This window comes from Podarcis vaucheri, assembly GCF_965113315.1.
Source record: "Podarcis vaucheri genome assembly, chromosome: 9".
In the NCBI taxonomy this organism is placed as follows: Eukaryota; Metazoa; Chordata; class Lepidosauria; order Squamata; family Lacertidae; genus Podarcis; species Podarcis vaucheri.
The window spans coordinates 77,713,346-77,738,432 of record NC_138767.1 but is presented as its reverse complement, the minus strand read 5'-3'; the positions used below and the strand labels follow the sequence as shown (position 1 = coordinate 77,738,432).

General features: G+C 42.7%; 1 protein-coding gene across 1 annotated transcript; it reads left to right on the top strand.

Moving 5' to 3' along the window:
- The first annotated feature begins 821 nt into the window (after window positions 1-821).
- On the top strand, window positions 822-22,301 carry NOP14 (NOP14 nucleolar protein). Its single transcript, XM_082238516.1, has 18 exons — window positions 822-1,046; window positions 2,724-2,858; window positions 3,957-4,098; window positions 4,880-5,022; window positions 5,253-5,387; window positions 8,764-8,886; window positions 9,950-10,078; window positions 10,804-11,086; window positions 12,030-12,160; window positions 12,283-12,368; window positions 13,644-13,779; window positions 14,590-14,691; window positions 17,046-17,199; window positions 17,389-17,545; window positions 18,827-18,974; window positions 20,330-20,445; window positions 21,374-21,529; window positions 22,164-22,301. Exons 1-18 carry the CDS (start codon window positions 837-839, stop codon window positions 22,255-22,257), a joined length of 2,580 nt encoding a protein of 859 aa, XP_082094642.1. The 5' UTR covers window positions 822-836; the 3' UTR covers window positions 22,258-22,301.
- The last annotated feature ends 2,786 nt before the right edge of the window (window positions 22,302-25,087 follow it).

Genomic DNA, 25,087 nt, shown 5'->3' with positions numbered 1-25,087 from the left:
CAGCACAAGGGCTTCAGTCTACATGGGAGACTATTTTCACCTAGAAGTTCTAAACGGCTTCAGTTCCACCCGCTAACCTGCAATAGTAAGTTTGGCTACATTGCGCGGTTGACACAGTCATCTCATTCGCAACTTGCAAATGCACTGTCTGTATTTTTACTAGCATGCTTTAAAAAAAAGAAAAAGACATTGGAAGCATGTTTTTTTTTCCCCTCACGCAAAAAACGTGCTCGAAATCCTCTCTTTGCTACTTTCTTGGCTTCCCCGTAAACGCGTCGCTGCCGCATGACAACCGGCCTCAGTTTCCTTTGTTTCCAGTCGGCAGATTCAACCACCGCCTAGGGAATAAAGCTAGCCAATGCCAAGACTATGCGAAGAGGGCTGCGCAGGCCCTTTATTTATAGCCGATGTGCGGACGCAAGTGACGCCAGCCTGAAGCAGTTAGCCCCGCCCTCGGGGCGGCTCCCCAAACAGCCCCGCTGCGATTGGTCCATTTGCAGGCCGGTTACGATCCTCCCAGCGGGATTGCGCAGGCGGGACAGTGCCAGGCCTAACTTCGCCCGCCAGCAGGGGGCGAGCGGACTCCCGAAACCCAGCCGCGGAGAATGAAGCGGCGGGGAAGCCATAAAGACCCCTGCGCGAGGCATTCTGGGATGCGCCCTTCCTTTCCGTAAGCGGCTTCGACTCTACGGTCCGTTTCCGCCGGAAGAGAGATCTCGCGACACTAGAGAGCGAGAGTTATCGCGGCGTGAGCTGCTGGCTTCCGGGGCTCGTGGAGTCGCGTGAGCTCCGTCGACGGGAGAGAGCTGCGGGAGCGCCGCTCCGTGTGAGACGCGATGGGCAAAGCGGGCAAGCGGAAGGGGGCCGGTGGTGGCGCCGCGGCGAGGCGGGCTCAGGGCCTCCCCGCCGCCGCCGCTGCCGCCCCCTCGGTGTCGAGCAACCCCTTCGAGGTGAAGGTCAACAGGCAGAAGTTCCACATCCTGGGCAGGAAGACGAGGCACGACGTGGGGCTGCCGGGCGTCACGCGCTCCAAGGCCCACAGGAAGGTGAGCCCTTGGCTGCCGCCGGAGAAACGGGGCTCCTCTTGTCGTGACTACGATGATGATGATGATTTATTATTAAAACTGTTCGTCGCTTTATTTTGGCCGTTGCAGCCCGAAGCGACTGATAAACAAAAAAACCCCCACAGAGATACGTTAAGATCGGGGTGGGGGGAGAAAGATAACATTAAAGATAAACCGCCCACTTCTAAAAGGTCACAGATTGTATAATCGACCTAAGGCCTGTTTACAGAGAAATGTTTTCGCCAGGCACCTAAAGGGTTATTATGAAGATCCTACCTGGGAAGGGCTTTCCACAAACTGGGAGCCACCACAAAAAGGGCCCGCTGTTGTGCTGGCACCTTCCGGACCTCTCATGGAGAAAGGCAGATGGTGTGGAGAGGCGGTCCTGAGCATGTGCCTCTCAGTACAATAAAACTTGCCAACCCAATAAAGCAAATCAGCTAGTAAAGCCACATCAAATTATATTTGGAACCCACTAGGTATGCTGTAAAATAGCGCATGTTTCACATTGTGCTTCTTCATAATGCTAGTACTTCAATACATACCTTGTTTGTCTTCTGCCGTTCCACAATTGACAGCATGTTCAAAGTGGCTTACAACTTGAAAAAATACATAGTTACAAATATCACAAAGGTAGGCATAAGCATAAATAAAATATTAAAAAGTGCACAGCTAAATTATTCAATTTCCACATCAATTAAACTAAAATCTAAGAGATACAAAAGTAATATCACTAGCAGCAACAAAACTCCTAAACAACACCCCAGCCTCAAAGTGTTCAGCAGCCTCATCTTTCATAACAGGTCAGGGGCCCATCCCTCCCAGGTAGTAGTTCCACAAAGACTGCACTCGCCTACAAGATCACCTGCAATTAGATGGCAAGAGAGTCTTGACTGTGCCTGGAGACTGTGCTGGCTAGGAATGCATGAGGTGTAGATTGTGCTCTTGCTAAATGCCTACTAGGAAATGGGGCCAGACAATTTTGCAACTTTCCATGTCATGGTATGATGTGGGATACAAATCTTTCAAAGGCAACTTACAAATGACATTAAATTAATTTTAGCAAACACTATAAATAATATTGTCATACTAAAAAAAAAACCCATCATGACCTTGACCATTAGGTCCAGTCATGACCGACTTGGGTTGCGGCGCTCATCTCGCTTTATTGGCCGATGGAGCTGGCCAGCATGACTAAGCCGCTTCTGGCGAACCAGAGCAGCGCACGGAAACACCATTTACTTTCCCGCTGGAGCAGTACTTATTTATCTACTTGCACTTTGACGTGCTTTTGAACTGATAGGTTGGCAGGAGCAGGGACTGAGGGACGGGAGCTCACCTCGTCACGGGGATTCGAACCGCCGACCTTCTGATCGGCAAGTCCTAGGCTCTGTGGTTTAACCCACAGCGCCACCCACATCCCTGTTTCCTAACTATGCATCACCTAATTTTGCGTCTTGGTCAAGAGGATAATTCAGGGGGGGGGGAGGATGTGAGAACTAAAAACCAGCAGGTGAGCAGCTAAAAAGCCCGAAAACATTGGTAGCATTGTAAATTAATAATATATGGTTTGTAACATGTTTGGCTATTGCTTATTGGTGCCCTGTTTGAGTAATATTTGTTTCTGCCTTAATATATTGTGGCATTTTGCTTTTTCAGCGTATTCAGACTTTGCAGAAAGAATACAAAGAAAAGGAAAAGTCCAATGTCTTTAAAGACAAACGTTTGGGGGAATATGATACCAAAATAAGTCCAGAAGAAAAAATGATGAAGAGGTTTGCTTTGGAACAACAGGTAATAATGAAAATTATTTCAGAAAGTGACATAGCAACTCTTTAGAAGTTTCCTGTTCTCTTATAAATAAATATTAAATTGAACGGACATTTGACCTGTATTTTTATCAAGTATATGCAAAGTTGAAGATAAGTTCTACCTTAATTCCACATTTTACTAAGATCAGTTTTTTCCACTTCTCCAAGAGGTTTGTAGTTTCTCTCTTACCAAACAGAATTTCCAGTAACATTAAACTGTGATCCTATGCACAGTTGATTGAAAGTAAGTCTTATTGTTCTAAAATGTATTTATTTCCAACTAAAGATGTGTAAGAGTTGCCTGTTATCAGCATGTTGGAGAGTTGATGCTAAACCATTTTGGCAGTGTTGTATCTGCTTTTATAAATTGTTTGGGATTATAAGCAATTGTTCACCAACTGCAAAATATATTTTAAGGGCAGTGTTGAAAAATAGGCTGTTAGTTTAGCACGTAAGGCCAACTGGTCATTACTTCTATCATGTGAGAAGGGCAGCAAGAGCAAGGTGATAATGAAGACAACATGGAATAGGTGGGGGATTGGTAGGCAGAGTAACATATATAGAAGGAAGGAAGAAACAAGGGAAGAGTTGGAAGCTGGCACATGGCTCTTGGTGTTCAGGTAGACAATGGTTAAGCCATCTGAAAGTTTGCTTTCTCTGCAGCAATGTGGTTTTATCATTTATTCATTCTGCAGAATTTTGTTTGGTCTATCTAGCAAATGCCATATGTAAATTAGACATCTAAGTCACTTGAGAAACTTAAAATATGTATGTGAATAAGAGTTAAGAGAACTACAGAGCAGAGATTAAGTGAACGGATCCCGTTTGCATCCCGAGGTACCACTGTATGTTGACTTTGACATTTTAGCTGCAGTCAGGAATGTACTTTTCTACATTTACTCTCTACACACCCTTCTAAATAGAGAGCTACTTTCTCTTCATTCCAGGCCTTACCCAGAAGTCTAAGCTTCTTTGCTTAACCAAAGTATAGGCACAATATCTCTATGTCTTGACAACGTGGATAGGAATTAATATTTTACCAACGATCACAAAAAACACTTACTGATTTGTTTTGTTACAGAAAAATTATGAAAAGAAAAATATATATAATCTCAATGAAGATGAAGATTTAACCCACTATGGCCATTCTCTAGCAGACATTGAAAAATGTAATGATACTATTGATAGTGACAGCGACACTGAAGAAAGAGGAATACTCTCAGGTAAGAAGAGTCAAAAAGGCAGAGTGGTACATATGTCCTACTATACGGCAATTGTGTGTTAAATAAGGCACCACATTTTCTATTTATTGCAATGGTGGAGCTTTTCAGATGCAAGTAGCTACAGTTATCCGGAGGTGTGATTGAACATGAAACTAAAATTTGGCACATGTTCTAATTTTATACCCATACAGTTGTGCCTTGGCTCCCGAATGCCTTGGGAGTCAAACGTTCCGGCTCCCAAATGGTTGAAAACCGGGAGTGTTCCGGTTTTCAAACTTTTTTTGGAAGCCGGACTTCCGCAGCTTCTGATTCTGTTCAACCTCCGAGGTATGACTGTATTTAAGACTCTACTTTCAGAAGTTAAAATTATAGTGTGATAGCTAACGTAAGTAATACTTTGAGTAGATCCATTGAAACCAATAGGCTTTAAGTCCATTGATTTCAGTGGGTCTATTTTGACTAGGAGTAATGACAGCTATGATTTAAAATGTGCTGTTTATTTCATTTAACACAGTCTCTAGAGTTGGAGAAGTGTTTTGATATGCCACCCCGAGAGATGCCATGCAAAACTCCTCAGTGTTTCCTAGGACACAGAAAAAAAGATTCTTTGGTTCTTAACAAACATTGCTAGCTTAGTTGGTACTTTTGCAGTGGAATTCTAACCATGTTTGCTCAGATGTAAGCACTATTGAATTCAGTAGAGCTGCTTCTCCAATAAATGGGGTTAGGACTGAAGCCACATTTGACCTTTTCCTAAGCAGCTTCATTCTTTCATCTCTAGCGGAATTAACAGCTGCTCACTTTGGAGGTGGTGGACTTCTCTGTAAGAAAGCCATCACAGGGAAGGAAAGCGAAGAAGATAAAAAACCTAAGTCACGGAAGGAGCTCATTGAAGAAATGATAGCAAAATCCAAACTGGAAAAGGTAAACTCTGGGTTTCTTGTACTAAATTTGAATTCCTTTGAAATTAAAAAAATGAAATAAAACAAACAATGTTAACCAATATTTGCCATTTTCTGTGAGATACAGTGTTCAATTTGGTTCTGTTTTGGCTGTGTGCAATTTCAGTTTCTCTTTGTTTTCAAGAGAGGAGTTTGCACATTAAAGGCTAGTTGCATGAAAGACCATTTCCCACAATTGTTCTTTCTGTTTAGAGGGAGCGGCAAACGCAGAGGGAGAATACGTTGGAGCTTACAGAAAAACTCAACAGTGATTGGAAGGAGGTTCAAGCCTTTCTGTTCCACAAGACCCCTAAGTCGGAGAGACAAGATCAAGAGGCAAAGCCCAAGGTAAGCCTTATTTTACTTGCTATCCACTTTTACTTCAAATAGTATTCTGCCTGTTGTTGTTGTTGTTGTTTAGTCGTTTAGTCGTGTCTGACTCTTCGTGACCCCATGGACCAGAGCACGCCAGGCACTTCTGTCCTCCACTGCCTCCCGCAGTTTGGTCCAACTCATGTTGGTAGCTTCAAGAACACCATCCAACCATCTCATTCTCTGTCGTCCCCTTCTCCTTGTGCCCTCCATCTTTCCCAACATCAGGGTCTTTTCCAGGGAGTCTTCTTCTCTTCTCATGAGGTGGCCAAAGTATTGGAGCCTCAGCTTCACGATCTGTCCTTCCAGTGAGCACTTAGGGCTGATTTCCTTAAGAATGGAGAGGTTTGATCTTCTTGCAGTCCATGGGACTCTCAAGAGTCTCCTCCAGCACCATAATTCAAAAGCATCAATTCTTCGGCGATCAGCCTTCTTTATGGTCCAGCTCTTACTTCCATACATCACTACTGGGAAAACCATGGCTTTTACTATACAGACCTTTGTTGGCAATGTGATGTCTCTGCTTTTTAAGATGTTGTCTAGGTTTGCCATCACCTTTCTCCCAAGAAGCAGGCGTCTTTTAATTTCGTGACTGCTGTCACCATCTGCACTGATCATGGAGCCCAAGAAAGTAAAATCTCTCACTGCCTCCATTTCTTCCCCTTCTATTTGCCAGGAGATGATGGGCCCAGTGGCCATGATCTTCGTTTTTTTTGATGTTGAGCTTCAGACCATATTTTGTGCTCTCCTCTTTCACCCTCATTAAAAGGTTCTTTAATTCCTCTTCACTTTCTGCCATCAAGGTTGTGTCATCTGCATATCTGAGGTTGTTGATATTTCTTCCGGCAATCTTAATTCCGGCTTGGGATTCATCCAGCCCAGCCTTTCGCCCAGCCTGTTAGTGGTACAAATTCCTGTATGGAATTAAAGAGAAAAACTGAAACTTTGTGAATTTTAGTGATGTTCTCTTAGCGTGCTTCCCTGCTCTTAACGTCCTGTGCATTTAGGTGATAGTCTAGATCCTGCTTTGCCACATCCTCCTCTCTCCAGACTCCGTAAATCTGGACAGAAGTGGATCTCCCTTATTTATCTAAGTTTTACTCTTATTCAGTCAAAAATTATAAATTATATGGCTGATTTTTTAAAAGACAGTCTCTGCCCTCAGGAGTACAATCTAAAACACACACACAATATTGCATACAAAGGGAAGAGAAAAAAGAAATAAACCTGGGCACCAGTTCTTAAAGCTACAGTTCTTAAATAACCAACTGGCATGGAAACAGTTCAAGTACCCTGATGGAATGGCATTTGCTAGGTGACAGTAGATGGATAGTCAGAGGCATCTGGTGGTCAGCTAATGGAATAGCCCACACTCCCTTCTCTGAAATTCCAAGTGTTAAGCTACATGTCTCTGAAGGCATCCAGCCTGTTACAGATAAAATCAAGTGTTTGTTCTTGTGTCCTTCAAAAAAAGTGAAGAGAGCAGGCCACCAACTTCATTCTTGTAGATAATTCTCAACTGTTTCAGTGGTGGATGTGTAAGTAGGTAAACTTGCAATCTGACTCGCACCTTGTAAGTCCCATTGAACACAAAGGGGTTTGCTTCCGCATAGACATGTTTAGGATTCCATTGTAAACTAATGAGGTTTTCGTGAGCCCTGTCTGGGTCTAGGCAGTCATTTGCAGTGTCATATGTACACTGCCTTAGATTCCATGACAGAAGATAGGTGAGAATTAAATGTAAGAAAATTTGTAATGTTGTTCTAATGCTTCCAGGTTTGGGAGTTACTTAAAATAGATGTTAATGAAATACTTAAAAGTTTTTAATGCAAACTTTTATGCCAAAGAAGTGGAAGTTGCTCCCAGTTCCATTCACCACACAGAGAAAGATTCAAATAGTTTACTGTTGCAAAAGATAAGGCTCAGTAAACCAGTTCTGGACATAGATATATACAGCTTGTAGGCTTTATATATATGGATATATGCAAGTACAGAATATTCCCGTTGCTCTAAATAAATTCAGTAATTCAAGATGTGACACTGGACAAAAGTAACATTGACTAGCAGAATAACTGGAGGCGGTTGGAGGATGGATGGCGGCTAACAGATTGAAGTTGAATCCTGACAAGACAAGTACTGTTTTTGGGGGACAGGGGGCGGGCTGGTGTGGAGGACTCCCTGGTCCTCAATAGGGTAACTGTGCCCCTGAAGGACCAGGTGCGTAGCCTGGGAGTCATTTTGGACTCACAGCTGTCCATGGAGGCGCAGGTCAATTCTGTATCCAGGGCAGCTGTCTACCAACTCCACCTGGTACGCAGGCTGAGACCCTACCTGCCCGCAGACTGTCTCACCAGAGTGGTGCATGCTCTAGTTATCTCCCACTTGGACTACTGCAATGCGCTCTACGTGGGGCTACCTTTGAAGGTGACTCGGAAACTACAGCTAATCCAGAATGCGGCAGCTAGACTGGTGACTGGGGGCGGCCGCCGAGACCACATAACACCGGTCTTGAAAGACCTACATTGGCTCCCAGTATGTTTCCGAGCACAATTCAAAGTGCTGGTGTTGACCTTTAAAGCCCTAAACGGCCTTGGCCCAGTATACCTGAAGGAGCGTCTCCACCCCCATCGTTCTACCCGGACACTGAGGTCCAGCTCTGAGGGCCTTCTGGCGGTTCCCTCATTGCGAGAAGCAAAGCTACAGGGAACCAGGCAGAGGGCCTTTTCGGTAGTGGCGCCCGCCCTGTGGAACGCCCTCCCATCAGATGTCAAAATGATAAACAACTACCTGACATTCAGAAGACATCTTAAGGCAGCCCTGTTCAGGGAAGTTTTTAATGTATGATATTTTAGTGTTTTTTGGTTTCTATGGAAGCCGCCCAGAGTGGCTGGGGAAACCCAGCCAGATGGGCGGGGTACTAATAATAATAATAATTATTATTATTATTATATAACTGCAGACTAACAGTTGGACACCTGAAACCATTGAATTAGCTGGCACAACATTAATCACAGATATAGTTGTTGCCCTGGGCATTACCATAGCAACTGGCTTGGCTGTCCACGCACCTTGAATTAGCTCATCCATGGGGTAGTTTACACTCGTAAAGGAAATTAACCCCATCTCACGTCCAGTTTCTTCAACACACTGTTGGGGGTACATGCCTCTGAATACCAGTTGGGGAGAGGACTGTTTCACTTGGGTCCTGCTCGTGAGTTTCCCAATGAGGCATCTGGTTGGGCACTGTGAGAACATTCTGCTGGACCAGATAGGCCTTTGGCCTGAACCAGCAGGGCTACTCTAAGGTTCCTATTGTAGAGAGTTACTGTTTGTGATTTTTTCCCCCCCACAGCCTGATGAATATGATATGATAGTTCGGGAGCTTGGGTTTGAGATGAAGGCACAACCCTCTGGTAGGATGAAAACAGAAGAAGAATTAGCCAAGGAAGAACAAAAGAGACTCCTCCAATTAGAGGTATGGTGTTTGTGTATTGTGTTCCACATAATAATAAACTGTTTTCAGTGACTGTGAATATACAAGATGCCATAAATATCCATGAAATATTTTAACTTGAAATAGCTGAAGGACTGTCTCCTACCATATATACCTGCCCAGACACGGAGAATGCAGTCCTTTCTCTGGGTCCCCCTGCCAACTGAGGCTGGGCAAGTAACCACTAAAGACTTCCAGGCCTCTTAATTCTAGCTTCATTTTTGGTTAGACACTAACTTGGTTTCCCCCCTTTGCTGCTTCTTGAGTTGGTTTTTCCATGGATTTTAGGCATTTTAACGCTGTTTGGTTTTGTTTTATTCTGAGTCCTGAGCACAATTTGAGAGCCAGAGTGCTATGGTGTCTTAGAGTGTTGATTTAGACTTCAGGTTGACCTTAAACCAGTCTAACCTACATCTTAACCACAGGATGGTTATAAGGAGAAAATCGGGGTATTCTGTCCTGAACGTTTTATACAAGATATAAATGTAATCAACAGATTATACATGTTTTATGTTAAATTTGATTCGTGTAGATCTTAATTTATTGGAATAATCAGTTCCAACCTGGCCAAGTTTGTCTGAAAGGCTCTTTCCCCAAACTCTGCCCATCAGCTGATGTTCCTAGCTTATATCATCTGATGGAGTGAAGGGTCTTCTGCCAGCTTGGTCCCTGCTGGTGAAGCAGAACCCTTCAGCCAGGAGGATTGAACCTGCTGGGTGCTGCTTCTCCAATGTGTTCCTGACGAAGCAGTTTCATCCCCACACCCTGCTGGACAGTTTTGACAGGTGGATGGGGATTGTCCACCTGTCAATAACCTGGCATTGTCATGACATTAGAAGCTTGACAGACAGGTTGCTTCATAGAGTGGAGAGAGATAAAAATCTGGCTCACTGTACCAATATTGTTACCCATCACTGACAAATATAAATGCCTCCATCATTCATTGAATGCTTGCACCATTGTAGCAGAATTTTATCATACCTTCTGTGATAAAAAATCAGACTAGTTGTTAATGTTACTGTTCTCAACATATTATACATTGCAGACTGACAGATTACGTCGAATGTGTGGAGATGAGCCTGAGAAAGACAAGAAACCCAAGCACATATCAGCTGACGATTTGGCAGATGGATTCCTCCTTGATAAAGATGACAGGCGTATGCTTTCTTATAAGGTACGTGTTTTTTCATTGAGTTTTTAAAGAAGCTGAAACAAAAAGATCACAATCCAGCCATGCCAACCTTAGGAGCAAATTGCAGAGGCCTCGGGACATAAATTACTTTGAATACTAAGTATGTAACATTGCTGGCATGTGAATTAAAATCCCTTGTAGTTGTACAGCTGGTCATGGTGGTGCCCTGGGAAGTCTGCTTTCTCCCTCAGCCTGACACCCTGTATCTTGGATCCATCCCATTCAGTAATACTCCCAGTGGGAGTCATACAGGGATGGTTTGACCAGAGATGGTCTGCGGCTCAAGAGGAATGGAGCCATTGTTTCTTTGGGGGTAGTGCTCTGTTACACCCTAGCAGCTGGACTACTGAATGGAAGCAATAGGGAGAACTGAGAAGTTGTTTTGCTGTCAATTTTTTCCTAGTTCATCAGAGTGGTCCTGGACCTGCCCTTTTTGCTATGGACACTTTATTTATTGTTGGCTGTACTTTTTTTAGCTATGTCAATCTCAACTGCTTCTAGGGAGAGAGTAAGTGGGGAGGCATTTTCTGACCCATACTCTTTGCCAGGTTTTTCTTCTCAAAGGCCCCCCTCCCCATAGTTTGCAAGGAGATCACCCCCAGAATCTCCACCAGTCAAACAAGTAGGAGACTTCACTGAGAAGCAAACTCTGCTTTAATGCCTAAAGATTCCGCTGATTGATATATATATCTCAACCTATTAAACAGGATGGCAAGCTGAATATTGGCGATGATAAAGACGAGGAAGAGAGTGTGGAGAGAGAAGACGGCAGCAGTGATGGAGAGGAGAGTGATGAAGAAGCTGCGACTGGTGCTGATGATATTGACAGCCCCTCTGATGTTGAAACTGAAGAGGAGGTCATGGAGGTAGCCGCTGCTAGTGGAGAGCAGAAAAGGGGAAGGAGGGAAGGAAGGAAGAACGAATTGCATATGAAGAAGCAAGATGCCAAAAGAGAAGCTGCAAAACTGGAGGTGCCATATTTGTTTGCTGGTAGGAAGAAAAACACCTTTATTCAAATTGCATTAGATACTTTCTGTAGGAAAGCACTGCTCCTTGTTCACTGGTAGAAAATAGCGTGGTCTGGTTTTTCAGAAAGAAGAGCATCTAAAACATGATAAAATAATCTCTTGAAAAGTTCAAATCTTAAACAGCATTTACATTGCTGCCTTCTGGTTTAACCACAAAACATGGGGGAAATGTGGAATTTGGCCTATTAGATGCCTGAGAAAGAGGAGGAACAATGGAACTTGTGTCAGAATCGGAGGAAACACCAGGGGCAGGACCACAAAAGTGAGCTAACTACCACCTTCTGACTACTAAAGCCATCTCTTGTGCTCTCCTGAACCACACCCAGTTGAGTAAACCTCAAAGGGTGTTTCTGTTCTCCCCACGGCCCCACACTTTCAGTCTGATGCTCTCTGAGTGGGTGGCACTTTTCACAAGCAAAAAATTGAGTGGTAGTGCTCTGAGCTCCTAAAGCCGTTTTTTATGCATGTTATTAAAATTCCTAAAGTGGTTGGATGCTGCAGTTGCATCACTTAATTTCCAGCATTCTCCTGCATAAAGATGATGATGCCATATTAAAACAACCTGGTGAGGAGGAAAAGCAGATGCAGCATGACGGAAAGACTTGGAGGTCGCTGCCCCGGCCTTCAGGGTCACCCCTCTGTTCCTTCTGTTTTAGCCAGAGCCAGCTTATTACGGCTCAAGGAGTTATCACACCTGACTAAGCTGTCCAGAGAACAGGAATTACTGAAAGGTGCTGCTCTGGACCCCCTATTCTTCAGATTCAGGGCAAAGGCAACTATTGTAGCAGCTTACTAAAGGACAGATTTTAGTCTTCATTTTGTAATCATAGTGCAATTTCTCTATGGCATATTGTTTGTGCTTTGTTTTTTGTAAGATAGCTATACGTTTTTCATTTTTGCAATAGCTCCAGAATCTTATGAGCAACTTAAAGCTGAATTGTTGGGAAGAACAACAGAAGAACAACTGCTTGTAATTGAACGGATTCGGAAGTCTAATCACCCAAGCCTTGCAGTGGGAAACAAAGCAAAGTTAGAGGTATGTTTTTGTGATCAGGTACATTATTCACACATCAACATGGGGGGGGGGGTTGCTAATTGAAGGGAACAAAGAACTTTGCATTCCAAAGTTCATTTACTTTTTAAAAACCTATCCTTTAGAAACTGTTTGAATTCCTTCTGGAGTATGTTGGGGAGCTGGCACGTCAGACACCTCCGGAACTGAAAACTGTTGATAAGTTGGTAATGTAAGTATATTATATTTTTATTTCAATTTAAATTGTCTCCAGCACACATAAATTTTATTGTATTTGCTGCTCTTTTTGCTGACACAATTTCACTCCCTGTGCTTTGCCTAGCTGTACCAGACCTAAGGTTAGTTTCAGCCAGTTTGTCAACTAGTTTTAAATTTTGGTTTAAAAGATAGGCATGGCTTGCAGCTGTGCAGATGTAATGCTCTCTGTGTTAGGCTATCCCTCAGCTTGGCCCAGGAACTGCAGCCAATGTAAAATTCGGCTGTTTGCCTGTTCACTGAGGCAGAATATTGCCATCATTTTACCCTGCTGTTGAGAATAATGCATTGGCTGCCAGTAGGCTACCAGGCTGTGCTCAAGGTGCTGAAACTAGTATACAAAGTCGTAGGCAGCTCAGGACCAGACTCCCTACAAGTCACCCTTTATATGTCCAGCTGATCACTGACTCTAGACAGTGTAGCAGCTACCTAAACGTTATATAAATGAAATTTGCAATCATTTTATTGCCACCCTGGGTGCCATAGGGAGAAAGGAGAGGATAGAAATAGAATAAATAAATTATGCAAGCGGAGACTACGGTTCCTGGCTGCTACTGGAAGCACTCCTCTCCCTCTGCCCCACTCCAAAAAGTAAAAATCTGAACAGACAAAGGAACTCGCATGCCTCACTGTAATGTGTCATGCCTTTTTGATCTGTAGTACTGACCTATGAGCTTTGATGCCCATGTTTTGACAGGTGGGAAATTGTCCCATTTTCAGACTCTTCTAGTGATAAAGTGCTGTAGACTATGAATATGTCTGTTTTCTAAGTCACTGAGAAATATCTTAACAACTTTGTAGTACGCAGTCTCTGGTTTTATGAGGAAAAACCTATAAATACCTAGTTCTAAGATTTTTTTGAATAAGATGTTTACCAGCTTAGACTTTTAGCTCATAGCTGTCAACTTCTCCCTTTTCTTGCGAGGAATTTCCCTTAAAAAAAGGGGAGACGTTGACAGCTGTGCTCTAGCTCACCAGGAGGTAGGCAATTGTTATACACCTGCCAGTCAGTGAGGTCCAAATGTCCTATACCAGGATGAATAGGTTTGATGAGTTTTAGATGTCCGTTGAGTTCTGCTCATTGACGGTCAATATCATCAACTATGGTATTCTTCTGGATAAGCTGCCTGGGTAGAAATTGGGTATATTGTTTCAGCTGTTCATTCTTCTTTTGGAATTTAAAGGCCATTAAAAATTGTCCTTAAATCTGACTTGATCTTCTTGTTAACAGGCCCTTGTATGATCTCTGCCAAATGTTCCCTAAAGCTGCAAGTAATCATGTTAAACTTGTCCTTCAAGATGCTGCTCATGACATGGAAGAAATTCTAGCAGTGAAAGGTCATGCGGCATTTCCAGGGTTAGATATGGTACGTCTTTATTTATTTATTGCATTTATAGAAAATCTTTCTGCCAATGCACTCAGTACAGCTTTTGGTTGAAAATATTTGTGCTGTGGCTGTCTGGTTGGAACACAGAGCAGGAGCCACCTTGTAAGTTAGTGAGAAGGATGCACTAACATTTTGTTGGAGGTCCTGCCTGAAATATTAAAAGCCTGGTGGAATGGCCACTGGGGGGACTTCTGCCAGATTATGGCTGGGCCAAGCCTAACTGACCAAGACGGCCTGACTGCCTCACTGTTGCTTCTTACTGAGGAAAGTAGAATGGAGACATGCACAAATTTTATTTGTGAACTGCCCTGAGATCTAGGGGTATAGGGCAGCATACAAATTTAAGAAATAATTTTTAAAATAGTGGTTTCTTAAAAGAAGTTGACTTCTTTTATTGTAATGTGCATAAACATATGGATGTTCTATGGTATAGCGTCTATAGCTCATTTACTTGAATGTCCAGTGACTTCAAATGAGTTTAACCCTTATGCGCCATGAAACTTGGGGACATGACAGCTGCTTCTGAGCGACTAGGTTTTATGGTATTTTGGCAATTTATGAAACTGGAATGCAACGAGCAGGTGTGGAAAATGATTGCTTCACTTTAGCCATTTCTTTTCTGCATGGTTACATGGCTGCAGTGATAGGGCACCGGAACCCACAAAAACAACTCAAGCTCCTTGCTGCAAGGGCCGTGCGAAATGGGGCATTAACATCCCCTTAGACAGCTTACTGAGCAGTTGGTAATGTAATTCACCACTGTTACTGACTGAATAATTTTCCTTTCAGCTTATATATTTGAAAATTATTGCAGTACTTTTTCCAACCTCTGATTTCTGGCATCCAGTGGTAACACCGTCTTTGGTTTATATGAGCCAGCTACTCACAAAGGTATGTCCGTAATATTGTTAACGACACAGATCTTTCTATAATAACCTAGTTCAAATGTGTAAAGATTTCCATTGAAACTTCAGTTACGCATCTAAAAGAAGATGGATCCACTTGACTGTATGCAAAGTTACCATCTTTGTAGATGCACTTGACTATATACAGAGGCCTTCTGCCTAAAGTTCTTATATCATTCCTTCCTCTTGGGGGACATAATTTGAGGCTGAACTTCCCTGAACACCGTAAGAACTTTCCACTACAGTGGTGCCTCGCAAGACGAAATTAATTCGTTCCGCGAGTTTCTTCGTCTAGCGAATTTTTCGTCTTGCGAAGCACGGTGTCGGAAAAGTTTTGGGAAAGCTTCAAAAATCGCCAAAAACCTCAAAAAAGGCTACCACACCGCGTTCTATGAGTTGCTCCTCGAAGTCAAGTCGCAACTGTATTAACGGTGTTAAGAAAAAGGAAACAAACTTGCAAAAAACGCAAGACGTTTTCATCTTGCGAAGCAAGCCCATAGGGAAATTCGTCTTGCGAAGCAGCTCAAAAACCGCAAAACCCTTTCGTCTAGTGAGTTTTTCGTCTTGCGAGGCATTCGTCTTGCAGGGCACCACTGTACCTGGGTTTAGTGGCCATAGTGGAAAATGGGGTGAATGGTGCAGGGATTGTAATTTTGTGCAGATCTGAACCTGTTCTGAGATAGGTAAATGAGCAAGTGCAGAATGGCAAATTATAATAACTTCATAGCTATCTCTCTGCATAGTTTTAGGGCCTCGAGTCAGAATGACAGGGCAATCTCTGTGTGTGCATATGTATGGGGAAAGAGACCACTACAGTGTAGGATTGTTCCAACCAAGAACGAGGAGTTAAAGCACTTTATAGCATTTATAGCATATGTGTGCCCCTTTATCAAAAAAAACAAAAACAACGATGCATGCTCGCTACCAGCCCAACTCAGCCAGAAGATCTTCAGACAAATGCAGATCTCGCTTTCCAGGGCTCTTATGCCAGACCTGTAGTGTTGCTGTCACAGATCATTCAAGTCCATTCTGCTGAGGTTACACACGTTCCTTTCGATAGCCACATCACCACATAATCAAGTATTAGGGCTTGATTGCCAAGAGTTACTCGATTGCACGTTCTGTACTCTCTGTCTAAAGCCGTGGTGTACTGTCTCATCTTCCTTCATAACTTTCCAAGGCTGCAAAATTGCCTTCCTCTTGTGCATGTATGGGCAGTGAACCATTACGCATGTTCTGTTCCCACCCCTGCATGTCAGTGAGCCGCGTATAAGTGCACCACAGCCTGTTCCCCTTCCAGGTCCAAAAGGATCCACATGTTGGCGATTGCACGTTGGATGTGGCTAAAATGGTTGCCTCCTGTACAGGAATTGTAGACTGCCTTTTGGCAGGGGGTTTCCACCCAGCTGTCAATTCCAAGTTACCGGATCTTTCGCTCTATAAGACGCACCAGACCATAAGACGCACCTAGTTTTTGGAGGAGGAAAACAAGAAAAAAAATATTCTGAATCTCAGAAGCCAGAACAGTAAGAGGGATCGCTGCGCAGTGAAAGCAGCGATCCCTCTTGCTGTTGTGGCTTATGGGATAGCTGCGCAGCCTGCATTCGCTCCATAAGACGCACACACATTTCCCCTTACTTTTTAGGAGGGAAAAAGTGAGTCTTCTAGAGCGAAAAATACGGTACATGTGAAAGCAGTCTTGGCTTCTAGTAGACCTTGGAACTTTTATTTTTCAGGACTTATTTTGTAAAGGTGGACATTAATATGGTCCAACAAGAGTTGGGATAGATTTTATAATTTAATGGTTTTCAACTTTTCTTTCTGTTCAGGGCTACATTTCCTCAGTGTTTCTGCCAACCACCTTCTCTTTCACTCTTCCCTCTATATGAAATGATTGCAAGGCAACGGGATTCATTGGTTTTTCTGTTCCTCCATATCCCTCTCTTGCTGTGTAAGATTCTCTTCACTACTCCCCTTCTGAGGTTTTTCACCCTTCCATCCCTGTTCTGCTTGGTGAAACTAAAAACATTCCCTGACCTTTTATCATACTTTGCCCTCTTCTTCCCTGCCAACACTCCCCCCCGCCCAAAAAAACCCCCTGTGAGGGTCTCTTCAATAGACAGACGAAGAAGGGGCCGGGTGCTTAGTCCCTTCTCCAGCAGTCTGCTGCAGAAGCAGCACCCCCGGTTGTGAATTCCTCAGGATGCGACCAGAGCTCCGGAACGAATCCTGTTTGCAACTGGTGGTACCACTGTACTGATAACCTGCTAATTGAGACTAATTAGAATAAATAATTGGTTTTCTGTGTTTGATAATTGCGTGTGCTATTTTTTTCTTTAGTGCACAGTAACAACAGTGCAAGATGTTGTTAAAGGATTGTTCGTGTGCTGTCTCTTCCTAGAATATATATCCTTATCTCGAAGATTCATCCCAGAACTTGTCAATTTTCTCCTGGGAGTTCTTTACATGGCTATACCAAACAAAGAAGTTCAAGGTATGGTTACTGGGGAGAATAGGCATATATGTTTTTTCTCTCCCCCCCCCCTTCTGAGTCTACTTGGTTTACTGCATCAGAACATTTTTAGAATTCTGTGATTCTGTCTCTTACTATTTTGAAATTTACCATACCATAAGATATTCAGCAATATTAAAACTAATCTCTGAGTGTGTTCTTCTCTTCCAGGTTATACCTTGGTACATCCTTTTGCGTCACTAGGAAAACGCTCAGACTTGCTTGTTGTCACTGACAAAGCAGATGCAGATACCTGGCAAAAACAGCATCTTCCACTCCATATTATAACTAGATCTAAAGACGACAGAACAGGCATGAATCATCTGCGGTATGCTAGAATGTGTTTAGAATGTGTTCCTGCTGATATAGATCCAGTGCATAAATACTTAGTATAAAAGAACTGTCTTTTGTGTCCCTTAGCAACAGACACAGAATCATATTGTGGGCAAAATATTTCACCTTGCCTTTAGGAAATTGGTTAGTGGTAGCGGACTAAACTACTATGAAGCACTCCACTATCAAGCAAATCAGAAGAAATAGTCCTTTCATAGTCTTCAGTGGCCAGAGAGTGCAGCCTTGCAGCGGTTGGAGAGTAAAAGGTGTCTGCAGATGAATTGCCGCTTCAGGAAAGCTTTAGGTGTGCTCCGGAAAGCTTCAGTCCTATTTTTCGCAGACACATACGTGTTTGAAGGCCTTCAGAGCCCATCTTGTCCAGCCCCTGTGCCAACTGCAGGAAATGTGGGGCAGGAAGTTCCATGGGGACATCCCTTGGGGATGATGTGTGCAGACCTAGAAATAGGGCTGCAGGGTGCTACTTAGAGGAATCTCTTTCTCATTGCTTAGTGCCCTCAGGTGTGATGAGGAACAACCACCACACGTAATTTCTTCTTCCTGCTGACCTCAGCCTTCCCATGATAAAGATGTAGAAGATGTAAACTTTGATAGCAAGGGGCAAGCAGTCCTACACTAATCCTTAGAGTCCCTAAGACCCAGGGAGGTGGAGTGAAATGTAATGTGATAATAGTGTAAATAGATCTGATAAAGCATGGAGTTTGTATGTAAGGGCTTACTGGCACAAGCTCACTGCAAGATTGTGGGCCAGTCTCTACCTTTTAGCATGCCCACAGAGGGCATGTATGCCCAATAGGGCTCATTGGCTGAAGAACAGAAATTTAAAAGTAGCAGTGTTCATTTTTGTCTCTCCTTACCAGTCAGACAGCTCTGAGCACTTCCAAGACTTTACACTGGGTTGGGGAAACCGTCAACAGAACTGCTTTGCACACCAGCAGTGTGGAGTGCAAGAAAATGCTTCACTTTGGGAACATTTGCCTGTAATCTCAGCTAATTGTGGGGCAAAAGTAGATATTTTAACTGTTCCAAATTCTTCATTAAAATTGCAATGCCAGTTTTGTCATTTAAGCAGTGGCAAAGTTTTTATCGGTGGTTGCAAGAACAAATGAGCCCTATATTCTAAACAAAATGCTTGATTAACCTGGAGGTAGGCTGTATGAACTGTGTATTGATTTGTAATGTTTTGTTGGGTCTCTGGACTGTAATAAAGATTGTTGTTGTTAAGCTTTTGATATGGCAACTACCAATTGTTTTACAGGTTATCATGCTTAGACCTGTGCCTGGACCTGGTTAAGAGATGCGCAGTTACATATGGATCACTTCCATCATTCAGTGAAATAATGCAGCCCATCCAAACGCTGCTTAGGACACAGATGCCAATGATTAGGTACCCTCAACACCTGCAGGTAAAACATGCTGCCGCCTCACTGAGTTTCAGTCTGTGAAGCATTCTGTGGGGCAAACACCCAATAGAAACATTTGTAGTACCTTCAAAGATTGTACACTCAGTCCTTTCATTTGCTAGACATCTCAAAAGTTGTCAGTGTGGAAAGGCAAACTGCTTGACAGAATTTCTGAGAGCAAGTGACCAAACTAATAATCAAAGTGGGCTTTTTATTAGCAACTTTAGAATTCGGAGGGGAGGTTCTGTGCATCTCCTTCATTCCATAGTTGCTGATCGAACTACAGTCAGTGAACTTGTCTAATCCTCCTTAAAGCGTCTGAGCTATTGACCATCACTGCACTGTGTGGCAATGAATTCCATTGGTCAGTTATGTGTTGTGTAAAGGATTTTATCTTGTCTGCCCTGGATTTTGTCAGTCAGTTTCATTGCGTGACCCCAGGTTCTTGTATTATGAGAGGGAGAAATACTTTCTCCACACCATATATAAGTTCTGTGAATCTCTCCCTCCCCTTTAGTTCTCCCCCTATTAGCAAAAAGCTCCAAACTCTTTAGCCTGCCCTTTTGAGAGGTGGTTTCCCATCTTTTGGACTACTTTGGTTGCCCTTTTCCCACCTCTGATACAATGCCCTTTTAGAGGTGGGATAATCAGAACTGTGTGTGGTATTTCAAATGCATTACACCACAGATGAATGTAAAATCAGCATGCTGAAAAGGCAAATACCGTGCTAAAAATTTGTTAATTTGCACACTAAGTTACCTTTCTCATGGCGCTATCTTCCACTATTTAGTCACTGACAATTTTCATAGACTCACACTGTTGGAAAGTTAGCCTTTTGACCCAGTCTCTAACACTTTGCACATATGTATACTGAACTACATTTGCCGGGTTGTTGCCAATTCTCAGAGTTTGGAGAGATCTGCTTTGAGATCTTTTCAGTCCACTTGGATTTTCACATCTAGATTAATTAGGTGCCATCTACAAACCTGGCTGCTTCATTGACTGCCTGACACCAGCTTGTGTATGAACCATCAGTATCACTCCAGTACAGACCCCAGCTGCCTGCTTGCTTCCATTGCAAGAATTGTTTGCTCCTACCCTCCGCTTCCAGTTCCTTAGCTGGTTGTTGATCCCTAAAAGGACCTATATCCTCTTATTTCATGACTGCTAAGTTCACATGGGCATCTTTTGCTGGAAGACTTTTATCAAAAACTTTTTTGAAAGCGGCAGGCAAATTCAGATACAATTTCACTAACATGTTTTTGTTAGTATATGTTAACTATATTACAACTGTATCTGTGTATTTGTTTTATTGCATTTTATTCAACGGCCTTTTTAAAGCAGAGTTTCATTTTCAGGAGCTGTTTGACAGTGTTCTGAAACAGCTGGAGAGCAAAGGGCAACGTTGTCCCTTGGTGTGTGAAAAGAAAAAGCCAGTGCCTTTGAAGCTGTTCACACCCAAAATAGTGAAAGTGTAAGTATCTCTAGCTCTGGAAGAAATACGGCTGAGGGTCATGTACGGAGATTGCCTGTGTTGCAAATAAAATTTGACACTTTGCATCCATGACAAATCCTGTTCAACAATTGAAGTTTAATTCAATTCTGCTTAATGCACATAATTGCTTAGTGTCTATTGCCCCATGTGAAATTAATTCAGGTGATGAGACTAGGAAGAAAAGCTAAAGACATATAGCTAAGGTCCGATGGTTGCATCCTATCTTGAATCATTAATCTTTGAACTGGGAACCATGTGGCTGGTAATAATTATTTTGCCTTGGGTAGCATGAGAATTAACCTCATATTTTGCCTTCCCGCATGGTTTCTCGTGCTTTCAAAGCAGCCAGTGTGGTATGTGATCTAGCCATAGGGCAGCCTCAGTCAAAGTGCTTAACCAGTCTACCCTAAGCCTACCTGAGGTGTGCAAAAAACCTAGGGGGGTTTCTGGTGGATAGGCACCTATGTATATCAGAGGGTTAATTTGAGGGTTAGTACACTAGATGCTACTAAAACAGTGCTAGGTAAGGAAAGGGAATTGCAAAGCATTGTGACTTTACTGCTGCTGCTACTGTGAAACACCAGTTTATTTCTGTAACTTTATTCTAATGCCTTTAATTTACTGGCTTGTAAAAGGCATTTTTAGGGGCTGCATCACCTATTTGCACAACAATTTTGTTAATAGCTGGAAGAAGCTACATAAATTAAAAATAACAGTTTATATATAATGTGGAAATATTTCTGCTGTATTTTAACTTTACATATTTTAAACCATATAAAAGTGGATCAGATTATTATGCTATGAACGATGTCCTCAATATGTTTGTAGTGTTGGTGGTCCTGATGCAAAATTTCCAGTTAAGTCCAGCAGAAAAGTGTGTTTGAGATAATGTACTTTATAATTTCAGCCTGGAATTTGGAAGAAAACAAGAAAGCAATAAGAAAGAGCAGGAAAGAAAACGGCTAATTCATAAGCACAAACGTGAATTTAAGGGAGCTGTTCGTGAGATCCGCAAAGATAACCAATTCCTTGCTAGAATGCAGCTTGCAGAAACCATGGAAAGGTAATGCATATATTCTTTTAAATTTAAATTTGGTTTAAATTTGTTATCCTTGAGATAACTAAGAGAGATAGCAGTAAGATGATCTATTGCAATGGTTTTAATGTAGAAATAGACCAGATTTTAGATGAAATCTAACCCTTCATTAGGTGGTCTGTATGTTTTATAGTGCAAGATACAAAACTTTTATCAGTTCAGATAATGCCCTATTTATATTTTTCCAGCAATCACTAACTCACAAGGAAGTAACAGACTGCACTAATCCTCATATCTAACATGCAGTCAGGTTCCTTCCTATTCTGAATCCAGGCTGTTCAGCATGGCTGAGGAAGATATATGCACTCAGCCTTTATAGAGCATGGTTTGATCTCTGTCAGGGATTTGTTTCCCTGTCTTTGAAGAATCACCTACTGTTATGAATTCTGAAAACATGAGGTCATTTGAAAACCAGAAATGTAAGGTGGTCTGGGGGGGGGGGACCATTTGGTTCTCATAAATTTTGAAAGGTGGAGGTGATTGGTGCAGATTTCTTATATCCACCAATTCAGTTAAAACTGTATCAGAGGTTGTATATATCTTTCAAAATTTCATTGGACGTGTAGTTCCAAAATAAAAGTAATTTTATTTTAATTTTCAGGGATTCAGAAAGAAAAAGAAAAGTGAAACAACTCTTCAGGAGTCTTGCTCAGCAGGAAGGAGACTGGAAGGCAATGAAAAGAAAAAAGTTTTAAATAAACAGTTTTATATTGTACAGAAGGAAACTAGAGATATTTTACATTTTGTGTTGTGCGTCTTATGTGTGGGTATATTACTAAGGGGGGGAAACACAAACTGCACAGGTAGGCATTTCCTTATAAATGAATGTTCACGTTGAAAAAAAGTATACCAAATGCTGACAGATGTTTATTTAGAAAAAGAATGTGACTTCGGAAGAAGGTATTTGAAAGAAATGTGGAACATAACCAAACAGGGAATGCAATGTTCTCCTCAATTGGCACTGTTTGTAGATGAGCAGCAAAACCACAGGATATCACTGGAGGGGTTTTTCCTGGGGCAGCAATTGATTATTGGTGTCAGAAGGTATGGTGTCTGGAACTCGTAATTCACTATTGTTTGCCAACAAAATTTGACATGCAGTTGGCCATTCACTTTCTTTATAATATGCCCAAGAATAATGTGATACATTTGTATCCTGTCCCTATGTTTGTGAATATAAATATATGCATAGATGCATAAAATCCCATAAAAACACATACAAAAGAGAGACAATTCAACTCCGTCCACCAGACCTAAGCAGCTCTGAAATAACGGTATTTTTTCATAGCATGTGGAACATTTATCCTGGCACTGCAAGCAAGTAGCACACTGGCCTCTGAAGTAATTGGGAATCATTGTAGGCCTTTCCCTTCTAAGCAAGCTCTTGCTAATTAAAACCAAGTGAGTATTGCATATATACTGGCAGTATCCAAGGTTGTACAAGCAGCCTTGCATTCCTACAGCATGGCTTGACCTTTCTCTCACACCCCTGTCGCAGGAGTACGTTCCATCGGTGGGAAAGCGTCGCTGGCTACATCCCAGTGTCCCGTTGGATCTTGGATTAGCCCACCTTCCAGGGGCCACTTCTGATAGGTGTTGGGGGTGCCTATACCTGTCAAATCACCTGATTAATCTGCAGCGGTTCCTTCTGAAAAATTCAGTGCCAAAGGCAAGCTGCACTTTTGGCAGCCTCACTCAGCTGGAACCAGTCCCAGTGGGGCTTGCATTTTGTGCCAAATGTAAAAGATGCTGAATTGGTGGTAGAGCATTCCCTGCCTGCGCCTGGTCAGATGGGCAGCATATAAATAATGGATTATTATTATTATTATTAAGGTGCAGTTTGGCCAGAGCTGTAGCTGGGGGGAGGGGGGCTAGCCTGGATTTTTGCACCAGGTGAAGCTTCCAGAGAGCGCCATTGAGGCTCCCAGCCTGGCAGCATTTACTGTGGGCTTCAGCCAGAGAGAAAAGGAAAAAGTGAATGGCGTTTGTTGCAAGCGCCTGGCCTTCTCTGTTGCTACCTGAGTGTTCCTTTCAGATCCTTTCCCCTTGAAGTGGAAGGCTCATTTACAAGAGGAAGCAGGGAGAGGGAGGGAATAGTTGGACTGAAGCTGGTGGCTCTCCCCAGTGAAGCTGAAGATTGGGTCCCCTGTGGTTTTGTAACTCTGAAATTCTGAAGAGGGGTGGGGAAGTCTGCCCTCCAAGCAACGTTGAAAAGTGTTTTGTTGCTGTCCACTGCTTGTTCTGCTGTTAAAGCTAAGGAATTGGAAGGGATCCAACTCCAGGAAATATACTTTCTTTTTCTCTTTCCACGTCTCGGAGATCAATGAAAAGTGATGAAGAGATCAGACTTCCCCATCCTGCCTTTTTGGGGGGAAATGGGAGCTTTTGTCATGATAAAACAAATGGCAAGTTTACAAGATAAGCATTGCTTATAATAGGTGGGATGGGGGTGTTTGTTTGGACCTAGATGCTGGCATGCCCAAAGTCGGTTTTGGGGGCCTAATTTGTCCCCCGTGGCAGTTTATTTCCTGGGGGGAAATCCTTTAAAAAGCTCAACAACTTTGGTCGGCCCTTACGGCCCTTCACTTCATCAAATCTGGCCCTCTTTGAAAAAAGTTTGGACACCATTCTAGAGGACAATACAGTGGTGCCTCGCAAGACGAAATTAATCCGTTCCACGAGTCTCTTCGTCTTGCAGTTTTTTCGTCTTGCGAAGCACGGCTATTAGCGGCTTTAAGAAAAAGGAAACAAACTCGCAAGAACTCGCAAGACGTTTCGTCTTGCAAAGCCCATAGGGAAATTCGTCTTGCGGAACGACTCAAAAAACGGAAAACTCTTTCGTCTTGTGAGGCATTCGTCTTGCGAGGTACCACTGTATACGTTTACACTATTTGAATACATAAAGAGGGCACTGCTGTAAAATACTTGTACCAAATGAAAGAAATGTGATGCTGACATGTGAAGCACTTTGTATTTATTCCTTCCTGTAATTTTGAAAGAAAATGTAGCCAATCCACTTTAAATTGAGTCTTGCACTGTATGTGTCTACTCAGAAGTAAGTCCCACTGAATTCAATGGAACTTACTCCCAGGTAATTGGGTAAAAGACTGCAGTATTATGCAGTGGTACCTCGGGTTAAGTACTTAATTTGTTCTGGAGGTCCGTTCTTAACCTAACTTTAGCTAATGGGCCCTCCTGCTGCTGCCGCGCCGCCGGAGCACAATTTCTGTTCTCATCCTGAAGCAAAGTTCTTAACCTGAGGTACTATTTCTGGGTTAGCGGAGTCTGTAACCTGAAGCGTATGGAACCTGAAGCGTATGGAACCTGAGGTACCACTGTACTGCAATCCTAAGCATTTTTACTCAAAAGTCCCACTGAGTTCAGTAGGACTTGCTCTCTGCTATGTGCCTGATCATTCTCACAGTTATGATACAAGAAAATTTGCTCCGTTACACACATATACCCAGTTAGATTCTATGTCAACAGACGAGCTGAGGGCAAAAGCCAATGAACCTGCAAATTTAT